The sequence below is a fragment of the Anarrhichthys ocellatus genome, unplaced genomic scaffold (assembly GCF_004355925.1).
Source record: "Anarrhichthys ocellatus isolate YVR2014 unplaced genomic scaffold, GSC_Weel_1.0 scaffold125, whole genome shotgun sequence".
Classification (NCBI taxonomy): Eukaryota; Metazoa; Chordata; class Actinopteri; order Perciformes; family Anarhichadidae; genus Anarrhichthys; species Anarrhichthys ocellatus.
In genome coordinates this window covers 116427-141091 of record NW_022280155.1, presented here as the reverse complement: position 1 = coordinate 141091, position 24665 = coordinate 116427, and the positions used below count along the sequence as shown (strand labels likewise).

The 24665-nt window shown below is 42.9% G+C and overlaps 1 protein-coding gene across 4 annotated transcripts in view; it reads right to left on the bottom strand.

The window, feature by feature from the left end:
* cd2ap (CD2-associated protein) overlaps positions 1–17627 on the bottom strand; it is a 53449-nt gene extending 35822 nt beyond the window's left edge. For 2 of the 4 annotated variants that reach the window (XM_031877068.1, XM_031877069.1), the window contains exons 1-2: positions 17218–17627; positions 6516–6673 (exon numbers count right to left, since the gene is read on the bottom strand). In XM_031877068.1, coding sequence (XP_031732928.1) covers positions 6516–6673; positions 17218–17221 — 162 coding nt within the window. In that variant the 5' untranslated portion in view covers positions 17222–17627. Of the gene's footprint in view, positions 1–6515; positions 6674–7036; positions 8613–17217 lie in introns of those variants that run through there. The other 2 variants (XM_031877070.1, XM_031877071.1) reach the window with 2 other exon arrangements.
* Positions 17628–24665: the final 7038 nt, after the last annotated feature.

The following is a 24665-nucleotide window of genomic DNA, read 5'->3' as shown; positions in this document are numbered from 1 at the left end:
TAACCAGTTCACCATCCACTTCCTGGTTCGCACACGCCGACTTCGCTCTTCCACGGGAGAGGAAGTCCAGCTGTGTGTGTGTGAGAACAGGCATGAGAGGAAAAGCAACAGAATAGAGTGCTTCAGGAATGTGTCCAAAAAACCTGTAAATGAGTCAGCAATTTTTGCACTTCCGGTTCCCTTGTCTCAAAGTCCATGTTTTTTTTTGTTTTTTTTTAAAAAATGGGTTTTTGGTTTAGTGTCTGGAATAAGGTCCGTGCTTAAGAGATTGCGTTCTACACTATAAAACACAATCAGTAGATCCCCCTCTCTGGAATTTTCAAGCTTTTATGAGTCTTAAAAAAGGCAGTTGGTAACAAGCGGCTAAATAACTAGTCCTCCTTGTAGTGTAGTTGGTTCATAGCCTAGCGTTAGCTTTTTACTCCACACGATTGCATTCACCCTTCAAAAATAAAAATAATGATGTTCATCTGTGGAGAGTATCCCACTGAACAAAAATATGGGGGCCACAGAGCTGATTTCCTGCAATAATCCAAAACCCAGTGGTAATAAATCCCACTGGCTTTTTGTCTAGGGAACCACTTACCGATTGGCCAATAAAAATGCTTGATCCCTGTATACCCTGGATATATTGAGGGTATTCTCTGGACACCCTCTATAAGAGTACATCACAGTAAGATACCATCAATTACAGAGGCAGAAACAGACTACAGTAAAAACAGCTTCCACAGAGAGACGAGGACACGGAGAGAGGAAAGCGTAACGTGTGCGAGTGTAGTTTGTGTGAGTGGAGCTCTGCTGAGAGCTTCACATTGCCACATATATCCACACACACACGTGGGGGTGTTAATTAGATTGAACATTAACTACAGGCATCATCTCCTCGTCCTGCACACTCATAAAACAAAAGGACCTTTTGTCTTCCCTGACAACTTTGACAGGTCTCATGGTTGAAGTGGCCAACACGATAGAAATTACAAGAAACACTGGGCTCTTCACTGAAGAGGTGACGCCAACAGCTGCCAGTCTGTCCTGCGTGTTCTAGGACTCGGCCCGCAAGATCTCCATGGACAAGAGTCTAAAGGCTTACAACTATTTTGTGAGCAGTTTAGTCCACAACCTCGGGACCAGAGTAGCCGTCTTGGTTTTGCCCGGGTAGCTAGCATCGCTAAAAACAAATCCCCCGGTAGATAGCGAACTAGCTTTCTCCTGCATGAAAACAATGAACAAGACGACGACAAAAAAAACACAGACCTTGGTGGTGATATTGCCGGAAACATAGCCAGACACATCTGTGATATTATCACCCTTTGGTGTCTGATCTGTAGCAGGTGTTTCACAGTTTTAGCTAGTTAGCAAAATCACTCCGCTCCTCCAGACTTTAGACGGAGGTTTTTGATCTCTGTCTTTTTTTAAACTGCTCACATTTGTGTACAACTACTTGCGGGACTCAAAAGCAGCCGTTGTTTTTTCCCCGATTTGATTGGTTGGAACAGCTGTAAACAGCGCCTACAAGAGGCATTACTGCTGCAGTGTTGAACCTGCCTCCAGTTGCCTGCCCTCCATCTGGAAAGCACGCCGATGTGTGATGTCATCTGCAAAGAACCTATCATCATGGCAGTGCAACAGTTATTTATAATCATGAGGAGCGAATCGGCAATGATCCCTATAACAGACCTGGGTACCACTTTGAGATATTGTAGACGTGAATCACTGCTGTCTGCACAATGAATGGCTGCACATCATCGGCACAAATCATCTCATGCTCCCCCAGAAGACAAACATTTTTAGATTAAATTGAAAGCAAAATTAGGATCGATCTAAGATCTTTGTGCTCGTCACTGTAAATAATATGTTCTTGTACTTTACTTGAGTATTTCCATTTTATGTAACTTTATACTTCTACTCTGCTACATCTTAGACGTGAATAATTACTTTTTACCTTAATACCTTTTTTTGACGATATTAGCTACTTTGCAGATTCAGATTCTTAATACAAAATAAAAATGTGTGTAAGTGTCCGTTCACATGTTGCGTATGAAAATGCGTGGAAAACACCAGCCGTGCTCCTTTCATCCTTTTATTCAAGGTGCTTGGGAGGTTGCGCTCATGTCAAGACCATAGACTGTAAACAAGAAGTGGACGTAGTCATGGTGACGTCACCCATTTGTTTGTGGGCTGCCGTTTTGAAGCCTCGAGTTTGGCCATTTCAATGTCGCGATCTTGTATTAAGGCCGTCACCATGTTGTTTTTCCGCAACCAATGAACAGAAGTTACTATATTTGGAATGTGGAGGAGTGACGTAGAGACGCCGTATACGTCTCTGGTAGCAACCTGTCAATCACAGTAAGCCCCGCCCTATAGCATACTTTACTTTATAGTCTGTTTGACTCTAAATGGACCATCATTTACTAAATGAACATCATGCTGTATTGAAGAAGACTTGAAGCTAGAGACCATAAACTCATGTTTACTGAGGTAACAAATCAAGAGAGAAGTGGAGTCATTTTCTCATAGACTGCTACAACCAGAGGAGTCGCCCCCTGATGGTCAGTTGAGACAATGAAAGTTTCAAGACACTTCCGCATCGGCTTCACTCGGGAGAACCCAAGGTTGCCGCTTTGTCTAGCCTGCCATTACTAAGCAACCAGAACCTGCGCGCTGCGATGAAGGTGAAGTTGTTTTAAGTTAGCAGAAAGCTTCGCTGACTAAACTAAGTCAAAACAAAGAGAATATATGGATATGGATATATGGATGTCCAGCTATGTAAATCCCTCACCTTTCAGCCGGATGTTGTGACGTCTTTGGACAAACTGGGTGAATAAAGACCGTAAAGCTCAGAGCAATAAAGTCAACTTCTCCTCAATATATTTACGGATATATAGAATATATTTCAGACTGAAAGAAAAAGATGTATGCGAGCTGTGAATGGCTGTTTCTCGTCACATGACATGTCGGTCTCGCTTTTGAGCCCTCTGCTACATCGATCATTTTGAAGACGCAATAAAACCCGACATGTGTGACATGGGCCTCCTTTTAAGTAGTACATGATCGTTAAGTATATATTGTGATGAACGCATGAATAATTATAATCCAATACATTATTCTGAAATGGCTCATTCTGCAGAGTGAGTATACTTTCACATTTGGGACTTTAAGTGTATTTTGATGCCAACATTTGGAATGCGGGACTTTCTGAAGCAAACTGCTCACCACTGCGGAGGAAATGCACCAGGCGAGGGTGCTTTTCCTATAAAGAAAAGCTTCCTGTTCCTATTAACATTTCCGGTTTATAATGGCAACTGTAGTTCCAAAACTTAAGAGCATGATTGTTCCCACATATAGAAATAATCCATCAATATGAACGTTTTTGTGGTGCACTATAAATACTTTTTTAAGATTTCAAATGTTCAGCAGGTCTCAACATGTTTCTTATATCCAGACAGTCAGAACCGATCCCCCAAAAACACTGCTCGTACACACGGACCTGAACACCTAAACCCCACAAAAATCACGTCATCTTCATGACAATCTTTTCCATCAATTACAGTCATTTCAAGGAACCAGGGACACATTCAAGTCAATTAGTTAGCACAATGAAGCGCTCCTTACCATCTCCTCCCCCGACATGTTTCATGTCCTCCCCCTCTCGGCAGCTATGACGGCATTTAAAAAAGAAGCAGGAAGAGGGACGACGTCGTGGGGGGCAAAGTTCAGCCGGGCAGCAGGATCTTTAAAGGATTAACTATCCGAGTGACTGGGCCAGGCCGTTTAGCAGATTACTTATCTCACTACGAAGGATTAGGACCATAAAGGCATGCGCGGCGGGAAGATAAGCTAACTGCTCTGTAGTGACTCATTTCACTTTGTATCGCTGTGTAAATACCTCGCCCAGAAAACCAGATTTTACAGCGCTCAGGTGCATCGAGTGTACTACCGAGTCATAATGAGAGATGACTCGACTGATAGCGTGTCTCAGTCTACAGCTGCAGAGTCAACTGTGTGACCGCATCAGCCGCAAACTGAGATTACAAATTGGATATTACATTTAGATATGTATAATATATTTAAATGGAATTTTTATATCAATAGGATGTTGACTGCTGCTGCTGGTAGGCATCAAGAGGGGACTCAACTGCGTACCCTTCTCACTCAGCTAATAACCAACAAGCAGCTCTCTTTAACCCTCTGAACACGAAAAACCACCGGCGGGTTTGAAAGCATGTTTCCTTTAAACAATCAGTAAAACTACAACGTTTATCACAGCCAGAAGCATGGAAAAAAGAAACGTCATTATCGTCAGATTTTCATCTTTCCGACGGTCCTTAAACGCGGCATGTGCGACAAAAGCTTCAGTCAGAAAAAAAGCAACCAAAACGAAGCTTAAAATCGTGATATTTCATCAAAAACATGCTATTCTACATGTCTCATTTAAAATCTCGCCACAAGTAAACCTTTTGCTTTAACCAGATCCTGTAAAAAACATTACATTCTGAGCTCATCAGCGACATGTGTGTCTTCTCTCCTTCTAGCCATGAGTGTGCCGTTTCCACAGAGGTGCAGCACTTATTGCAGTGAAAGTCAAGGTCAGAGTAGAATGTGACTGCTTGGGTTTCAGAGGGTTAACAGGGTAAACGCCAGGGCATACAACAATTTGTGACGCATACTAATGAGCGTGCATTTAAGAATTTACACCGCCCAAAACGGCATGCTGGGTAACGTTATAGACGGGACAGCTAGCAGCGTGATAGCTGGGAGAAGCTCCGTCGCCACTGCACATTCAAGAACAGAAGAGAGCGATGAAGAAAGAGAAACCTGTTGGAATGTCCAACGTATTTTTAACTTCTTGATCCTGTTTTTCACTAAGATGACGTCTCTGCAAACGTTTCAATCATTCTGATTTCTTCATATATTGGATCATTTTGTGGGGACGAGCAAACCCTAAACCATTAAAGCCTTCAGTTTACACAGGACATTAAAATGTTTGTTTTTTTGTATACATTATATGCACTCGTGAATGTAAAATAACCAGCCATAAAAAAACGAGATTACCACTCCTTCACGACATCAATTCCTCCGCAGGGAACGGAAAAAAATTATTTAAAAAAACGAGAAATGTCTTAATAAATTGAAGCAGCAGCAGCAGCAGCAAAACTATTGCAAAACATCAGTATGTAAAAAATCTCACATAACTCGTTTATCCAGTCCTATGCTCACTACTTCCCAAACGCATGCATATTTGATAAAACCATAATATTTACTTCAGCATGAACACATTTAAACAGTAAGGCATTAGTGATAAATGAAGTATTCCTTTCAAAGGACTGTCGAGTCTCAAGTCGCCTAATGTCACCAGTTTTCATTTAAGTTACTTTTTGGCTAAAAATAACCTTTTTGTGCACATTGTAATAACTTGATTTACACATTTGAATGAATTCACTATATTGTCCAGCTCTAATTCTAAGAGTAAAATGCGTGTTCCTCGTTCAAAAATCCTCATCGTCGATGACAATCAGGATTGTTTTTCTTCTAACCACGATGAATGGACGACAATAACGCAGCTCTGTGTTAATCGGAAAACAAATGCTCCTTATCGACAAGCAAAGAGCTTCCTGCAGGGACAGAGAGGACACACTGCGCTAACTCATGCTTTCAGTCCCGCGCTATCGGGACTTAATGGATCCATTAAGTGCTGCTTTTAAATAGTCCATCAAATCTGATATCAATAAAGGCTGGACTATAACCTCTTTTTACGGTCAATCAGCGTACATCCTTCATCCAACCAAAAGCACAACAACCATCGGTCAAACGGCCTCCTCGGGCCTGACACTGCAAACTCTAGACCCGCCTTCTTTTAGTTCTGGTTCCTGTTCACACTGACTTCTCTCAAACACAGCCAGGAGGAGTAAACATGAAGTTATGGAGACTGACGGGTAACTCGTTTGATTGGACAGTTTTGGAGATTATCATCCTGCATCATCAGGACCAACGTGGGAAAATGATATTACAGACATTAATGCAGCACTTTAATGCTTCTGATGAGTATATTTATGAAGAGATAACTGCATTATTAGTACTACTAGAGGGGAGCGCACAGCCACGAGGTGTCTAGTACAGTCACGACTCAGGGCTTGTTTTTACTGTGGGATCGCTGTCTCACACTTTTTAATGGACTTGATGAACTGACTAAGTACACAGAGTCGGATACAAGCACAGCAGTTTCAACAGCTTTTGAAGGAAATCGAGTCGTCCCCATACCGTGCACTTTAACACCTGCTCATATGCTCTTTTTTACTGTCATTTCCTGCAAAGAAAAACGTCTACAGGATTCAACAAAGATCCAACAAATCCAGATGTGACTCTAAGAAATCAGCCCACACATCTCCAACACAGATGTGACAGCCCTCGCAGCTTCAATGAGATCATCTCTGATGGAAACACAGCGTTTGCAACCTCAGAGGAAGTGCGAGGTCAGCTCTAGTGAAGAGTCAATTGTGATTGAGTCTTCCTCTCACCTTAACAAAGTTGTCGGGGAAGAGGCCCCTTTTCCCGTTGAGGTCCCCCTCCATCCAGCCGTCCTCCTCAATGTAGCGCACGTTCTTGATGACGTCGCCCGGCCGCAGGGTCAGCTCGTCCTCGTGGAGCGCGTCGTAATCGTACTCCGCCACGACCTCTGCTCGGGGAGAGAATGGTGGAAGAAAGAGAGGAAGTCGGCACGGGGGGGGGGTAGCAGGAAGAGAATAAGGGTTTGAGGGGGCGATAAGAGAAACAAGTTAATAACTGAATATCAAAATGACATCTTTACTCATTAATTCCAGAGCGATAAAACATAATAGTTGTAATAACTTTTGTAATTTTGGCAGTTTGTATAGAAACCTCCAGGGCAGTTCAGTAGTTAGAATAGCCTGCAGTAGTCACAACATTCAACATTTGTCTGAATTGTCATAATTAGCATACAGGTTCTTGAGCTATGGCCAAAAACCTGTTTTGTGAGGTCACAGGGACCTTTGACCACCCAATTATAAATCGCTTTTACCTCGAGTGCGAGTGGACGTTCCTGAGTTATCAGCAGAATGGGATGGAAGTGAGGTCACAGTGACCTTTGACCACCAAATTCATCCATTCAGTTCCTCCTCGAGTCCAGGTGGAGGTCTTTGCAATTCAAACAGGTACTCAAGTATCCGTGTACACACTGCGCGTAATATTCCGAGCGGCTCGAATACGTTTCTGATCACAAGAACAGCGAGTGAGAGAGACAGAGGCGAGGGACGTTTTGGCAGGTCTCCTGACTGCTTCCAGAGCAGCAGGTTGAGCAGCCTCTAAAAATAACAGCAGGGCTGCAGAGGACTAACTGGTAGTCAGGTATTTCACCGCGCGGTCTGGCCCTTTGAAAACACATGACTCACGGCGGAGAGACGCTCCACTGGCACGGCCGACTTCACACAGAGCACAGCCAAAACAAGTACAAGAAGGGTGCACGTACACACACGCACGCACACAAAAAATTGCACACCTGGGCAAAGTCATTCAGCACCACAGCTACATTGGTCCAGCAGCACAAGATTAACTGCTGTTGAACTTGGCCGTTCCCACCGCCGGCTCTCCCCTCTGACATTACCGACCTTGGCCTCAACGCTACAGCAGCCCGGGCCCACATCCAATGATCTCAGAGCAGCTTTCTCCACTACATCAAACGCCGAAAGACTGAAAAGAGGATAAGGAAAGAGCAGCAGCGGCTCTAGAGGGGGGAGGGGGCTGCCTAGTATAGCTGCCTGGAGTAAAAAAAGCGAGAGGGTCAAACACACTAAATATTCAGCGGTTACATTATTTCAGAAAATGCTGTGGAAGTCCAGTGGATGCACCAATCATGCGTTTTAGGGCTCATGCTGATCACAGTAATGCCACATATAAACCATGTGGTCAGAGTGAGCTGATGGAGCAGATACCAATCACCGATTCTTCCTACATAATGTCCCATGGCGGCACATCGTTTACACCGTCATTACGAGTCTCTGAGTCGGAAAACTGTTCACATGAGCTTCCTGGTTGTACTTCTGAGTTAGCAGGGACACAAAATTCACTGTTTCGGATTGTGTCGCTGTTTTGAGCCACAAATCGGATCACGGATAAAACGCGATCTGTTGCACCGTGACCCCAAAGAACTACAGAAGTGTCGAAATTTCTTCATGATTTTTTCTTTTTGGACACTTGTAGGTTTTTTTGGACATGCTGCAGCCCGTAGCTTCTGTGAATTCTGCTACATTTTTGTCTTTATTTGGTGTTTTTTTTTGTGTTTATCACTAAATGGCATATGACAGAACACATTCATTAACATCTGAAAAGGAGGCGTGGGGATGGTATTAAGTGCAGCAGACTTTGAGAAGATCACCGGCCAGGGCGGACCAACCAGCCAGACCTGCCGGAACAATTGCCACCAAACTGGCCCAGGGAGGAGAGCAGAGATGGAAGATAAGCTAACCCAGCTATAGGAGCTGAGGCTGCTCCACTACCCAGCCTGCCGCTGGCTGTCTGACGTCCGGTCGCAGAAAAATAAGATGGGTGAAAGCAGCGAGAGGTCGGTGACTGTTGAGCCCACATCTTCACAGAAACCTGGATCCATCGTGGTCCAGGATCAAGCTGCACTTGACGGGCGGACAGCAGGACAGAGAGCAGGACTCTGGTGGACCAGAGGAGGAGGACTCTGTGTTTACATCATGATGCTTGGTGCTCAAACACAGTCACAGTTGATGGTCAATGTTTTCCTCCTGTGTGTTTAATGTGAAGATGTCGGCCATGTTGTCTGCCCAGAGAATTGTTACTGCCGTTTACATTCCTGAAGACGCAAATTGTAAAACTGCTCTACAGGAATGCACTACTGTGTTTGTTGAGCCACTAATGGGCTCCAACTGAATCTCGTTGTGCATCCCTGTGTTGCATAATGACAATAAAAGGTCCTTGCACCCTGTGGACTAGTGAAGTAGCATGCTGCTGCAGTCGTAAAGCCACATACAAAAGACACACACTCCGTCAGTAATGGGTCCAGTCCTGTGAGCAAGGCCGAGCTTACGAAGCAGTCAGCCCTAAGCAGCACACTGTGTCTAGACACATGAATCACACAGCACAAGTTGAGACGTACACAATTAAACGACTGGGCCGAGGCCCCCCACCCCCACCCCTTCCTAACAGTAATTTGGGCCCATCTGTCCGTGGAGCCACAGGAAGAGATAAACAGTCTGCTGTAGTAAACAGAACAAGAGGCGACACCGACGGGCAGGAGTCCCGCTCCGCTGAGCTGATGGGGCATCTTCCAGACGACTGGATGTGGAGCAGAGGGACTCTCTGCAACAGCACAAACACAACTCGGCGTCACTCACGTCCCCTCTAATCACACTGCTGTACACTTGCTTATGCATCGTGTTTGGGATTTTTTTTGGGACACAAATAGTTTGATTGAATTAGGAGGTAAAACTGAGACTTTTCATGAGGAATAAAAGGGCCTGCGAGTGACCTGGACTGCCAAGGTCAAATCCCATACGGGCCTTTAATCAGGGTTTACTCTGAGGTTCTTAACTGATGTTACTTTGTTTATTCGGTGCTGGCCACTGGCCCAGGAACAGCTACAATGTTCATACTGGCTACATATTTAGCTTTATCAGCCAAAGTAAGTACATTGCATGTGCTTTTGAATGCAAATAAGATGTTAAAGGAGACATATGCTCACTTTCAGTTTCACATATTTGGGTTTCTGCTAGAACATGTTTACACACTTTAATGCTTAAAGTGGAACTACCACCTCGTATTGCCTCCGTCGACCTGTCAGGTTGCGGTTTACATCCACGTTTGTCCAAAATGTCAGCACTCATTTTATCCTTATTGGAGAATTGTGTGAAATTGCCATAGTTAGCATATCACGGACGGACAACTCCGAAAACATAATTCCTCTGGCCGGCATGGACGCATAAAAAACACAATTTTTCTCACATTGTCTGTCTGAATATACCTGTATTCACCCTCAGTCTCTTTAAGCATGTCTCCCGGAAAAAAAATGTATGGCGCAGGTAGTGGTGGGTGGAGATATTCAGATGGTGGGGGGGGAATATATTCTAGTGCCATAGGAAGGGGAGCCAAATGTGATTGGCTTGTTGAATCACATGTTTTCAGATCAAGCACTGAAAAAGTTCGTTTTTTTCATGATGTGTCCACTTTAATTAAATAATTCTGTGTGTTTAAAGCCAACAGCTTTCACTGGTAGAGCAGGAAGCTCACTGGCTGTTGATGCATCATGTGGATGTGGGTCAGCGGGTCAGCTCGTCATCCATGGTCAGACTGTACAAACGGTACAAAGTGAAGCTTTCATCCCATTCCTGGTGTCGCACAAGCAGAGCACTCAGAGGGAGTCGCTGATGCGACGTTAATTTATAATCGATTCCTGAACACATTATTGAACAATATAAGATCAAAAACAACATCATGGGGCCCCAGCAGCAGCAGCAGCAGCCACAAACACGCTGCAAGATTTGTTCTTTGTTCCGACACAAATGCAGAAATAGGTCAAAAAGCTGAGAGCCGTGGCCAAAAGTGCATTCACTAAATGGTGTGCTGTCGAGCAGATGATGGCAGCAGAGCGAGAGTCAAAAGCCGGCACGAGAGCGAGATGAGATACGACGAGGTGCTCTGGGGTCTTCAGACAACCACGATGGGATATTACCGACACCGTAGAAATATTTTCTATTTTGTGGTGTTTCCTTTAGTCCCGACTTGTTTATGTTCTGGTTTGGTTTAAAACCAAAGAATTGCCTCTGTTTTTTTTGCTAACGGGAGCAGACATCTTTCTTTCTGGGCTACATGGGTAATTACAATACACAACGTGTTTTCATCCAACGAAATATTCCGCTTCAATTTGTTGCCGTTTGGCCTTTCAAAAACAACAGTTTCCCTCTCCAGCTTGCTGCGTGCATGCCAAACATCAGCGGCACATTCACGAGAAATAATGATAGCAAGATAATGATGATGCTCATCTGCCTTAACGACGCTCTTCATACACTTTTGTAACTGCTGAGTCATCGAATAACGAGTTCGACTGAGTGACAAATGACGACCAATTTAGCAGAAAACCTCAGGTCTGTGCTTTGTCAAGTAATATATATGATCATTGGTTATCAGACACTGAACGTGCTTATGTAATGAAAGAAGTACGGTACGTCAGGAACACACTCACAGCCTAGATGGCTGAACACAAGGAAGGCCAGGACAAATACCTTCAATAGAATCCATTACTAAAAAAGAACATGATCACTAAAACATCGACTAGATTTTAAAACTAAATCTCGACTTAAACTAAACAAATTGACTAAAATGTGATTACTACTTTCAGTAAGCGACCAAAACTAAATTTAAAATCTGTATCAAAATGAACACTGACAAACACGCAGCAGGAAACCTGTTATCTTTCTCATTAACAGTGGCATGACACCTAGGCCTGTGGGAGTGGCGGCTCAGGATTCCTGTCATATTTAGACATATTCACAAAGCTGAGACTCATGAGCGAGGGGGGGGGGGGGGGGTATTTACTGACGTATTCTATGTCGTAGAGAAAAACATTAACATATTTTAAGCTCGCGTTAACCACCGACCTCATTTCAGGCACCTATCCAAAAACACATTAAAAAAAACACAACACATGGACTTCTAAAGAACAGAACCGGATGTGCTAAAACGCTGACTCATTTCCAGGTTTCAGGACTCGTTCTCTCTAGAATGGGATTACTGCAGTCAGTCAAAGTATCGTAGTGTATTCTCACCACAGAGAGTAGTGCTACTGCCTGAACGCCACTCCGCATGTCTTTTGAGTGTGCGTATCGCCGCCTCAGCATACCTCCGTTATGCCAGCTCTTGTTCTAAACGGTCTTCTTCTTATCAGATCCCCCCCCCCACAGTGTCGTTTCACTGAACTGGCCCAGTGGCCGAAGGGTTAAACTAACAGAGTGAGAATCTCAGTCATCACTCGACATATTTCCAAGACTTCTTGAAGCATACTACATCATGTTCTATGCGTCATCTCCACTCTCGCGTGTGGCTATCTAACCCAGAGTGCACGCCACATGTCACATGTTGGACGTCGCTTCCCGTCTGTGTGGCGGAGAAGGAACGGAACTTCCAGGTTATTGTTTTCCTTTCCTCGCACGACGCTTCCAGGTAAGGAGTTTGTAACAATATGGCTCTCATGTAAAGCCAGTGACAGACAGGGGGGGGGTGACGGGGGGAGAGGGGAGGGGGGCAGAGAAGGAAAGAGGGGAAATACCCAAGGCCACGCAGGCAAGCCGACTGCCAGGCAGACAAGTCAAAAAAGATCTGTGCGCTCTGTGCTTCTCTCGAGTCGCTCACGCAATCAGCGAGGAGGAAACTCATAACCGCATTCCTTCCCCCGCGAGCTGAGAGGAAGCTGATACGGAGGGCACGGTGTCAGCGAGTGAGCCGCTTCAGTCAATGAAAAGACAACCCTCCCGTTCACCTGCGTGTTACCCACGGCAGTGCGTGAGGAAAATAGCTCGACATGTGTGCGTTCTACCAACACACACACACACACACACACACACACACCTGGGAGCAGCACAGGCTTTGCACGGTGACTGCATCGCTATCGCTATTGAAACACGTCCTGTTTCACAATGTACATAACCAAGAGTTCCGTTAGCGGACTAAAAGGCCTACAGCCGCGCGCAGACAACGGCGGTGTCCGTGAGTCAGAGAGGAGGCGTAACTATTGCAGCGTGTTACGGCTGTAACGATGCACAGGCCGTAACAGATCAGACGGCCGTGGTGGGAGCAGGAGTGTTAACGTCTATCGCTGGTGTTGTGGTACAATCTGCTAATTCAAGTGGCGCTCCCGCCAATAATCAATGCGCTTGTATCCATGTGTGCAAAGTGCCTCTTGTATTTCACGGCATTTTGCAGTGCTAAAACTATTAATCAATAAATCTATTGAACCGGAAATTACAATTTCTTAAATGTGGGGAATCGCTGCTTTTCTTTACATCGTGCGATAAGAATATTTATTATCTTTTGACTTTTAATGAGAGGAACATGAAAAGACCACCTACCTCAAACGATTTCTCAAGGAACAATTGACAGATGAGTACATTTGGAAATGAAGCAATCGTCAGAAACTACGTCATGTTTCCAACATTTAAGAGTTCAGTAGCATCTCAAATATGAGGGTTTGGTGCTTTCTCCTTACTTACATTAATGAATTGAACACATTAGGGTTCTGACATTTGGTCAAAGTTCAAATGAAAAGGAGGCTGGTGTTACGATGCTAACATCTGCCTGACGTATCCACTCATTGTGGAGCCACTGACGTGTCCGGCTACACAGTTTGTACCTGAAGCAGGTATTGAGTCAGATGAGACGGGACAAACGATTGTGTAGGATTCAGTTTACGATCTAGGAGAACAGCATTGTTTTCTCTGGTGAATGCATCCAAACTTACATAATGATAAATACGTCTTAGCTAAAGCTGACCGATTTTGAAAAAACATCAAAATTTCCGTTGTTACGATATTAAATTTGTTGTACGATACAATAAATTTTCACTATTCTCATTTTAATTGAAGAAAATATTAAAATGGTGTGATTTTTGCAGGGATCTGCACCCAAAAAAATCAAAAGATGTTTTCTTAACAATGTAGAATATGATGTGTGGACCAGGTCATCGCTGCAGCACCAGAATATTGTATTTAAAACGGTATATTAACTCACTGTTTGCCTTCGACAAGTATTGCGCCTCCTGCGATTTGAAAATGATAGTAGGCCACACAATACATAGATGTCTTGGACATAACGTCAACACTGGAACCTCTCCACGTTCTGTTGATAATGTCACGCGTTGCATCTTTAAGCACCAGATTAACCAGTCCAAGCTAAGTGACCTTCATTGGTTAAATTAAAACCTCGGTGGGAAATCAACACAAAACCACTCGCTGGTAAATATTAGTTGAAGCCAGTGAGGTTAATATTCAATCAGACATTCTGGCACAAGTCCAGTCTTTGTTTCAGTGGTGCTCCGGGATCCTGCAGTGAGGTTGACTCATGAAAGAGAGCACTAGAGTGGCGTGTTGGTGGGATTAAGAAGTTGTTGATGTCGTCACAACGTCCCTAGTTCATGTCTCGCAGGGGGACATTTGTTGCATGTCGTCCCTGCTCAAAACAACCAAAAAAAAGGGGGGGGGGGAAATGCACCAAAAGATACAACACACTGTTGAAGAACAGTTTCTGGCTGGTAGGAAGAAGACCAGACAAAACAAAATTACAGTTTTTGGATCCATTTATAACACGGATTTTGCAAGACTGTGGTGGGTGGACAGAGGTCCGGAGGCATGCTTCCCCCGGAATCATTTTAGAGTGAAATGCAGTAATCTGGTGCACTCAGAGCCAAATTAGGAGGCTAGATCTATGAGGACATTTGTGTTCTAGCAGTGGTGGAACGTAACAAGTAGGGATGGGTACCGGAACCGGGGATTAAAGGGGAACTGGTGCTAAATCACTAAAGATATGATAAGGTAATGATAAGCTCAGACATTATCGGCTCTGTTATCAGTACTTTTTAACGTTTGGGTGCAGAACTTTTTAAATAATGATGGACTGCAGACCTTGGACCACTCCGGTATCAGGAAATCGAGAAATATTATCATTTCCAAAACACAAAACTAAAACAGTGTATGAACACTAGAACTTTTATCACTGCTCACACTGAATGGACAGCTAGCAGACTGTGACCAGATGTTCAGTGACGAGGTTATGACGGAATTTTTACAACCCTTTCCGTCAAAATGACAATGACATCGAGAATGTTCAACGCAACCACTGTTTTGGTGCAATTTATGATCACGCTACAGCTCCCATCTCCTCTGCTCTCTGAGCCCCTCCAACTGACAGGAGAACCGGGATGGGGCCCTTCTTGCAGCCCCCCCTCGCTCTCGCCGCTTTCACCCTGGGCCCCTCTCTGCGCCGCCGCAGAGCAGGACATGCGCCCGGCGAGGGCTAGCCATACTAAAGTGCCAAAATGTTCATATGAAAATTTGGCGCGACAAAACAGCCTATCGAGGGTCGCCACAGTCAACGTATCTGCACTGGTGGATTTTAGTCGATCCTCTAGTAGCAGGAGGCATGCGGCCAGAGCTAGGTTCAGAGAACAGTAACACAGAATGTGAGGGGCTCACACACACACACACACACACACACACACACACACACACACACAGAGCTCGGACATGTTCAAACACAGCCAAGATATCCTCAGAGATGAGCTGCCCGAGGGAAGGCATACCAAAGAGGACAATGCATTACATGTGAACGTAGACTTCTATAAATGGACACGAGTACAGCCTGTTTTGCTGGATTCTCATACGTAGCGATTAGATATTCTAATGAATCCAAGAGCAAGATCTGTATTAGTTGTGGGATCACATTCTTTGTCTGCTTTCCTCCTGCAGTGTTTTTTGTTATTCTCGTTGCTAATTAAACGCAGTGTTAGCTTCACATGTCTCCTACATCCTGTCAGTGTCCCTGTAGTGTTTAATACTAAGTGTAAGCAACAGAGTTTATGTAGAGCAGGCTTGTGTGGAAGCAGTTACAATGTGAAAAGCACCACGTCTGAGGGCAAAGCAAGGCCGGGCTCAAGACCTGTTTTACAACATAGTCCTTCCGCTGACTACCTCACAAACCACCGACAGACACATCAAGCAGGACGCAGTGGGCGGGTTTCATAGTACAGTACAGACGCTGGCAGTTCACAGATCAGATTAATTCCTCTACATTCAATCAGCACGACCATCACAGCGACCACTAGACAATGAGCATCGCCCACCCCTGGTGTATCTCTTTACAATTTATTAACCTTCTTTCATCCTTTGAGGCAATACTCGCAAAATGAACCACTCGGTCATCACAATCTGTCAAGCACATGAGTATAGTCCATTAATATCTATGATGGTGTTAACAGTGTGAGGAGGTACAATTCCTTTAGTTTTTTTACTGAATTGACAGGTTTTTTTCATTGTTGCAAGGGTTGTTGTTTTTTTACATGGATGTAATTTTGAGGCAAATATTCTACTCACTGTATATAACTTTAAGTGTTAGATCACAGGTAACTTTTCTGGTACAGTAGATGTAATGCCACACAAATAAAAGTACTGTTGAAATCAGAATCTAAAGAGCTCAGTGCGATACGCAATAGCACTCAGCTGGACAAACGTGTATAGTACAGCAAGTAGTCAGTGTCAACAAATGAGTAAAACAAAAACAGAGATCTGTATATAGGAAACACTTCCAGGCTTCACTGCTATGGGGAGAAACGAACAACATCCAAACATATTGCCCAGCACGGCTCACAGGAAGCACTTCATGTTTCAGTGGCATTGGCCAATAGGGTTTAAAGCATGGATGAGAGTGTTTTGGATGAGTTACTACTTTTTTGCATACATGCAAAAGAGTTGTGATGTCCCATGAAACAGTGATTGCGCTTACAGAATAGAAAATGTTAAAACTGTTTCATTAAAAAAAGAGCCAAAGCGATTGATAAAAGACCTAACACGCTGCTGTAAAAGGTTAAAGGATGGGGATCCACACCAGAAAACCAGACCCCTGGTCCTGTGTTACGTGGGGACAATACACACATGCATTTGAGTAGTGGGATAGTCACCACACACAGTGTGCACAGCAACGTGTACCTATTCCAAATGTCAAAAAGGGGAGCTAACATATCAGAAGAAGCTAACTTAATGCCTTTAAGTTTCTTGTATGTGGAGTTCTTTCAACACTTTAACAGCAAGGAGTCCTAACGTTGCCCAGCCAGGCGAGAACAGGTCAGAACTGGGCATTTAGAGCAACTAACGTCACAGCAGCGTTCAGGGCATAAAGTGGTGCCATGTTGACATCAGCTTTGAGGCGGCTCTGTGTTCACATTAGCTAGACGTGCATTCAAGGATGGAGGTGGCGTTATCCTGTTAAGCGGACAGCTAGCTGGCTAGGCTAAGCGTCTAGCTAACGGGCTTGCTAACTTTTAACTCCCCTGCTGGCAAACACCGACAGCGCGATTTAATGTCACCGGCATTCGGTTTTAACGCCTTGCGTGTGTTCGACTCGCTTCGTGCGTCGAGTCGAAAAGAAGGCGGCAGTGAACATATTAAAACGCAGGCGCCACATCATGGAAAAACTCACCCATTCCCGTCCTTCGCACCGCCTGGCTATCGAACGCTGGGAGTCTCTTATCCAGCAGCAGCAGTCTCGCTGCAAGCTAGCTAGCTACTAGCCAGGTAGATGTAATCAACCGCAAAGTGGGGTTTTCTTTTGCCGATTGACAACAGCCGAAAAGACAGAAAAATAAATAAGCCGTATATCCATTCGTCCTAGCAGCAGCGGCGGCAGCAGCGGCGGCGGCGTCCCCAGTTCTCCTCTCTTGGTGCTGCTTCAAGATTATTGTACAGGAAGTTAACCAAGGAGTCTCCACCTTTCTTGGACTTGTCTCCACGGGTTGCTGCTGCTGGCTGCTGCCACCAAAATACAAAATAGCAGGAAACTTCGCGATGTTTCCGCCTCGGACAGTCCCCGCGAGAGGAAGGTTTAATGGGATGTTGGTTTACACCCCCACCACCCCACCCCACTCCTTGAATTATTGGCCCACTCAGCAATTACAGTAACTACTGTACGTGGGTGCGCGAGAGAAACTTTAGTCACTCACTCGAGCTCTTGACAGCTATTGTGACATTTGTCTTTTTTTACTGGACCACAACTCATTAGGGTTTCAGGATTTAACTCCAGTTGATCCTGGTGATCCTGATGCAGAATTTCCTCAATGACTTCTGGCATGGTCATAAAGGGCCCGGCATGATTCTCAGCATTCACACCACGCCCCAAACTACGTGATTGCTGGGAAGGAAACAAAGATGTAAAATTGCTCATAAAACAATCCTACACCTGAGCCTGTCTGAAGAATCGTAAAAAAAGAGATTGAAATCCCTGGATTGCCAGAAAAAAGCCAGACATTGCTGCGCTGTAAAGGCATGGGGGCTCCCTCTGCAAATTACCCAGCTTATCTCTCTTCAACACCAGAGAATGAACTGTGAAAAAAGGAAGTAGTTGAGGGCAAATTCATCCTGCCAGGATCCATTTAAGCAAAGTGTCAACAGTTTCACAAAGCGGCGTAAAACACAACTTCAAAGCAAACGTGTTTGACCGCGCGAGTACCACACACACACAGAACATGGTTCATTGTTGGCTAGTGTGAATGCCATGCAGTGGAAGTCCAAGTGGTTTATGGGGACCACAACAGTCCTCATTTACACCTGGGATTTCTGTCATGGCTGCCCATTTGTTGTCCACACGTCTGCATTTCTTCACCAGAAGCATGTCTTTAGAATGTCTCCATTGACATTAATTAATCCGCTTAGATAGTTAAAGATAGCATGACGAGTGTAGATTCATCCGCACTAACGGATGAGAGTGGATGTGAAGGATTTTGTTGTCAAGTTGGCATCAAGTACACTGTAAAGAACTAAATAGATACTACATCTGGGGAAATCAGAGACAGTGTCGTGTAACTTGAACATGATAAAAAAGGGAAATTAGTGTAGAGACAGATGTGAAATTCAACACGTTTGAGGACAGCGTGACACGTCATTTTACAAGTCCATCAAATTTCCAATAACTTTGTAGTTCAGTGCTAATTGTAAAGAAAATGTGAATGCCCTCTTATAAAAAAAGCTATATTGCAGCGATGTCCATTCATCATTTATTTATCATGTAGTGGAAACTTTAATGTTTGGTAATGCGTAATGTTATTTGTCTTCAATTCCCTAATCATTGTCTTGAAGTCTGCTAAACAGCTCTCTGTAGTTCAGCTTTAATTGCAGGGAAAAAGAGACGGTACAACTGGTGCACTTCCAATTATTAATTCCAAATGACTGCAGACATAACACAATAGAAACTGGTTATTTATTTGGGTCTGAGTAGCAGAGCAGTAATTCCTATTTTCTACATAATTAGTAACAAATTACCTCCAAAGACGTGAGCAGTAGGATTCCTGAAATGGCTCAGCTGTACGGAGGCCCAGAGCGGAAATGCTTGCAATTCTTTTTTTCTTTTTTTAATGCCGTTATAATCGCAAGTTGATCATGTCATTATCTCAAGTCACATGATTAGCTAATCATTAAGGAGTGACAAAGGAGTCACGACTGACGTGACAAAATGTTTACTTTAGTTTTTGCACTAGACACGAACAGCGGCCCCTATGGTGAAAGTCTTGTTTGACCCATCCAACACAACACACACATTGTAATGTTGAGATAACAACGAGATAAGAGATAAGATAATACGTCAATGGTCCCACAGCGGGGAAATTTGCAAGAATGAACCCTATCACTAGAAAACAAAGTCTCTTGTTACTTCAAATATGTGGGTCGAATCAGTCGACGGTTAAATGCATTCAAATGACCCGACTTGGTGAAGTCAGCGAAAGGATACACGTGGGACTACGTCTGCGTTTGCAATTATTATTATTTTTCTAAACGTTAATGGTAACAAAGCTCATTCTCTTGCGTTGACGACATAATTAACTTATGATTCGTTACATTTTTTTTTTTAAATAAATAAGTAATTGTAAGTGTGTCCGTTCTTGGCTTCCATACAGTTGTATCCGTATGTGTGTTAAAAGCTATTATCAAGGAGCCCTTCAAAAAGAGCACCGTACATAAACACCTCCAATGAAGCTGTTCAGGGCCCAACAGTAATAGGGAGCACATGTACGTTAATGTAAAATGTATTTGCACTGAGCTGTCCTGTGACTGTCTGAACAAACAAACAACAAAATCACATGGAAATGCAAGCAGCAGGCACTGCTACAATGAATGGTAACTGAATGAAAAGAAGTTTATGTTTATGTATTTATACTGCAGCAAACATATTAACTATAAATCCCTCCAGACCTGTCTGTTGCTCAATGTAACTTGGCTTCACTGTGTAATCTAGCAAATTGAAACTGCACTTGTATCCTGTAGTACTGTATGTATAAGTTCATATGTATAAAAAGATGGCTGGCTGGCTGGATAAAAGGATGGATGGATGGATGGATAGATAGATAGATGTACGTACATTTGTAAATTGTTTGTCTGTCTCATTTTTTTCATATTTGAGCTTGTTTTCCAAATAAACATGTCAGGATCCCTGTCTGACCCGTTGTGTGTTACCTCTGTTTCCCCTGATCTCCTCTCCTCATGTGTTCTGTCATTCCCCTGTTTGTTATTGTGTGCCATGTGCTCTGTGTTTGTCCTCTGCCTCCAGGTACCTCCCATAGCCACTCACCTGATTAGTGCACAGCTGTGGACACTCCAGCCGATTACCTCCTGCAGGCTGACAGACCTGATCCTGATCCCACTAATCATCCTCCTGGCACTATATCAACCCTGGTCCTGCAGTACTGGGTAGTCAGTCCGTACCATCTACCACTGGCTTCAACCCGGCACCGACTCGGTTGCCTGCTTCTGGTGTCGGTCCATGGGAAACCACACCGTCAATCCTGCCTGTCATCCTGTGTCGGACCAAGGGATCCACACAGGTGATCCTGCCTGTCTTCCGGTGTCGGTCCATGGGAAACCTGCCTTTTGTCCAGAGTAAATCAAGTCTGTTCTGTACCTGAATCCTGTTGTGCTATTGGGTCCTGTCCTGGAAGCCATTTACGTTGTTGAATGTGGTCTACTATTAAACCAGGAGGTGGCAGCAGAGTCAAAGTATCTCGATCTATTCAACAACCCTGATTTTTATTTTTGTTTTGTTTTTAAGTCTTTGGCAGATTTGAGTCAGGCCCCTCAAAGCCGGGGCCTCTCCTGATAGATGTTCATCTAATGTACACCCAAAGGCTTAACTAGTAGAGGTTTCAGTTTGAATATGCAAATTAGGCATTCTCTTCTGTGTGCTAATTTGCGGTGAAGAAATCAGAACATTGGACAAAGCCAGGTTAAAAGTTCTCACTTTTATTTTGTTGACTTATTGGAGTTTTTTACAGAGGGAAGTTTGGATAACTCTTTGTATTACTCCATAAAACAGAACATATTGTCAACATCCATAAAAAGATCAATTTTCACCATGTTTTGTGTCATAAAATGTTTCATTTATCAGGCTATAAATGATAGATGAACAAACCGCTCTGTAAAAACCTTCAGAATGAAACTGGAGGGTTTGGTGTTTATGAGAGCTGCTGAAGTGGAGATTTCTAACTTTGTTTTGTAAAATAACAGACATTTTGAAGACGCTATAAGTGAGTAGGATAAAACAATTCTAATAGATATCACCATGAAACGACCCCAGTTGATTATTAAGACAATTGTTATTTTCTGTTACAAGTTATATTTAAGTATGCAAATGAGGTATTATCTAATGGTAACTTCTGGTAAACGTAGGAGAAATCTACAGACGCAAAAAGACAGTAAAATAAAAGTTGTCTTTCCAGCAGTCTGAAAGAAGACGTGTCATGGAAGTAAAATAGCCCCAAATAATACATAAATATCATGGTCATTTTGGATCCAAACATGAAGAGGCAAAACAACTGGTTTGGTGCTGTGCTGTAAGTTATCGCCAAGTTTGTCCAGCAGAGATCAGGCTAACCTTGTTATTGTACTTCAGCAACAAGTGTTCTCCCTCAGCTGCTTCCACACATTTAAAGGGCCCGTGCTAAATCCCCCAAATGAGTGTATTCAAGAGTATGTATTTTGATTTGTTCCAAAAGCTATTGTAGTGTAAATGGTGTTATTGTTGTGACTTAATATACCTCCTCGTGTTGCATCCAGGAGTCAAGGAGCATTTATTTGTATTATGTTACACAGGGTGGCACAACCAAATGCAGTTGTAGTCCATTTGCTAAACAAGAAAAACATGATCAAACAAGACAAAAATCGATTTTCTGGGCAGATAATATGGTTGGGCCGTTAACATAAAACATTCGACATCAGGGAAACGTAACAAAGATGTAAAATGTCACATTATATGACTTTAAACGTTGCACAGTTACTTTTATACATATATATTTATATATTTAATTTTGTTATTATTAAATATGTCCGACAGTGACGTTAATATGTGACTAAAAACAAACTATGTCTTTTATGAAAGATTATTCAATTTAATTTTCAATTTCATCAAATGTTTTATAACAAAACTAAAGAAACTTGACCAGCACAACAGTGATTGAGATTCAGGCAACGTTACTGATAATAATACATTGTTGTTAATGTAGAGGGACTAAAGAAGCATCTGGTACTTTTGTCCCAACAATGACTCCTGACACTTCAAAAATGACTTGCTTCTGTGGAGAACAACTCTGACACGGCAAACTTCAGGATTGTGTTACAGCACTGGTAGGTTTCCTGGTAAAACACCACAACACTTACGTAGTTAGGCAGATCAGACTCCTATGAGCTCAGAGAAAAGTAAAGTCATCATGTGGATTTGGTTTCAACTACAAATCAGTTTTTCCAAACGTGATGGCGCAGTCGGGTTAACTCTGAAATCTGCCACTTGCGGATGCTAGCATGAGTGTTTCCCCTTTAGGCCGTGCTGTGACGGACACTTGCGCTGGAGTCTGGTCTGTTACCAGGAGACTCCTCTCGAGAGCTGCTGCTGAAGCCTCCAAACTCCAAAAGGAAGGAGACGAGCTTTTGACAGGAGTTCACACCCAAAGCTGTGAATCCAGAATTGATTGGTTTTGCAACAACTTAGAAAATGGGGTTCAACAGAGATACACAAAATGACAAGTGGGTGACAGGTAGCTTACATAATGACATATTTGGATTATTAAACAATAGGGCTTTCATGGAGTATTGACTTGTGGAGAGTTATGGAGTACGTGAGACAAGTTGTAAACTGTCAGTGACATATGTTAGGCCTATTTGTGTTTGAGTTGCCAGAAAACCTACGGCATCAACGAGCTTGTAACTTCACATATACGTGGTGGAGCGTCCATCTTTCTCAGGGCAAAAACAAATCTGCAGGTTTTCCAGCACAACCCTCAACGTGTCTCTACACGCTACGAATACGTTACAAAGGAAGCACTGCTCTGAAACTTGCTCACGTATGTCTCTGAACACCCATCGTTGACGAGGTAAAATTTGTGAGTAGGAATGTGTCAAAAAAAAGGATTAAAAGTTAATTGGGCTGCCATTTAATCAGTGGAGAGACACCTTAGGGTAAAAAGATTGCTTTTCATGCTCTGGTCAAATTAGAGATTTTGGGCTATTTTGCTTCCATAACAGGTCTTCTTTCAGACTAGTGGAAAGACTACTTTTATTCACTCCTTTTGTCTGTTTGCGTCTGTAGATTTCTCATAAATTCACCAGAAGTTACCATTACATAACGCCATCATTTCAGAAAACGTGTAATAAAAAAAATGATTGTCTTCATGTGAGTAATCAACTGGGGAAATATCATGATGATATCTATTTATTTATTTATTTTTTACCCTATTCACCTGGAGTGTCTTCAAAATGTCTGTAACTTTACAAAACATATCTTTCAAAAGCCAGAAATCTCCACTTCAGTAGTGCTTACATGCACCAAACAGAGGGGCTTGTTTACATATTGTTCATAGCCTGATTTATGCAACATTTTATTCATGCAAACATGGTGAACGTAGATTTGTTTTTATGGCTGTCGACAGTATTTTCTAATTTATGGAGTGATACAAAGAGATATCCAAAATTCCCTGAACAAAAACCTTTGACCCTAATATGTCAACGAAAGGAAACAAGAACTTGGCTTCACATGTATGTTGTGGAAATGTATGCAAATCAGCACAGAGTACAGTCCAATAGGTTCATTTTTGGGTTGTGATTCCACCGTTCACCTTCTAATTAAGTTCAAGTAACCTGGGGGATTGTTAACAACCGACATGGTCCTCTGACTGCTCGCGTGCCTTATCCCTCACCTGACTTCTTTTTACCAATGTCGCCTAAAAATACTAAAACCCAGTGATAATAAACCGGAATTTACTTTTAAAAAGAAGTACGGATAAAACACACTCTGTCCAAATCTTCAATGTGTAGTGCTATGGTACTAGTAGGCAATATAGAATTCCCTGGTGGTTGCAGAGACTGAAAGAGGTTCATACAAAGTAAAAAATGACTGCAAATCTACAACTGAAAATGAACACTTTAATACGAATGCTGTAACTAATCCTCTTCTAATACAAATGCCACCCTGTCTGTTTCTCTCTTTTATTTGTATTTATTTATTCATTTTATTTTCATTTATTTATTTAATTCTATTCTTGTTTAATTGTATTATATGTATAACTGTACACACACATTGTATATATTATTTATTAATGTTTTTTCTCCCTCTTAATATTCTTTTTTGTGTAAATGTGTGTATGTATATATGTTTAGGTGTATATATATATTTAGATATGTATTCACTACTTGTTAAATTATTAATACTATTATTATTGCTATTATTTTTATCACGTGCATTGTTTTTTTGATGTTTTTTGTCAAGGACTGTTCTATTTTATTAGAAACAAAATGACCACAGCAGCGATTAAAAATGTTTGCCAGGTTGCACTTTTGCTTGTCAGGTGTGCTGCTGTTTGTGAATGCTGGTAGTAGATGGTTGCGTGCATGCTT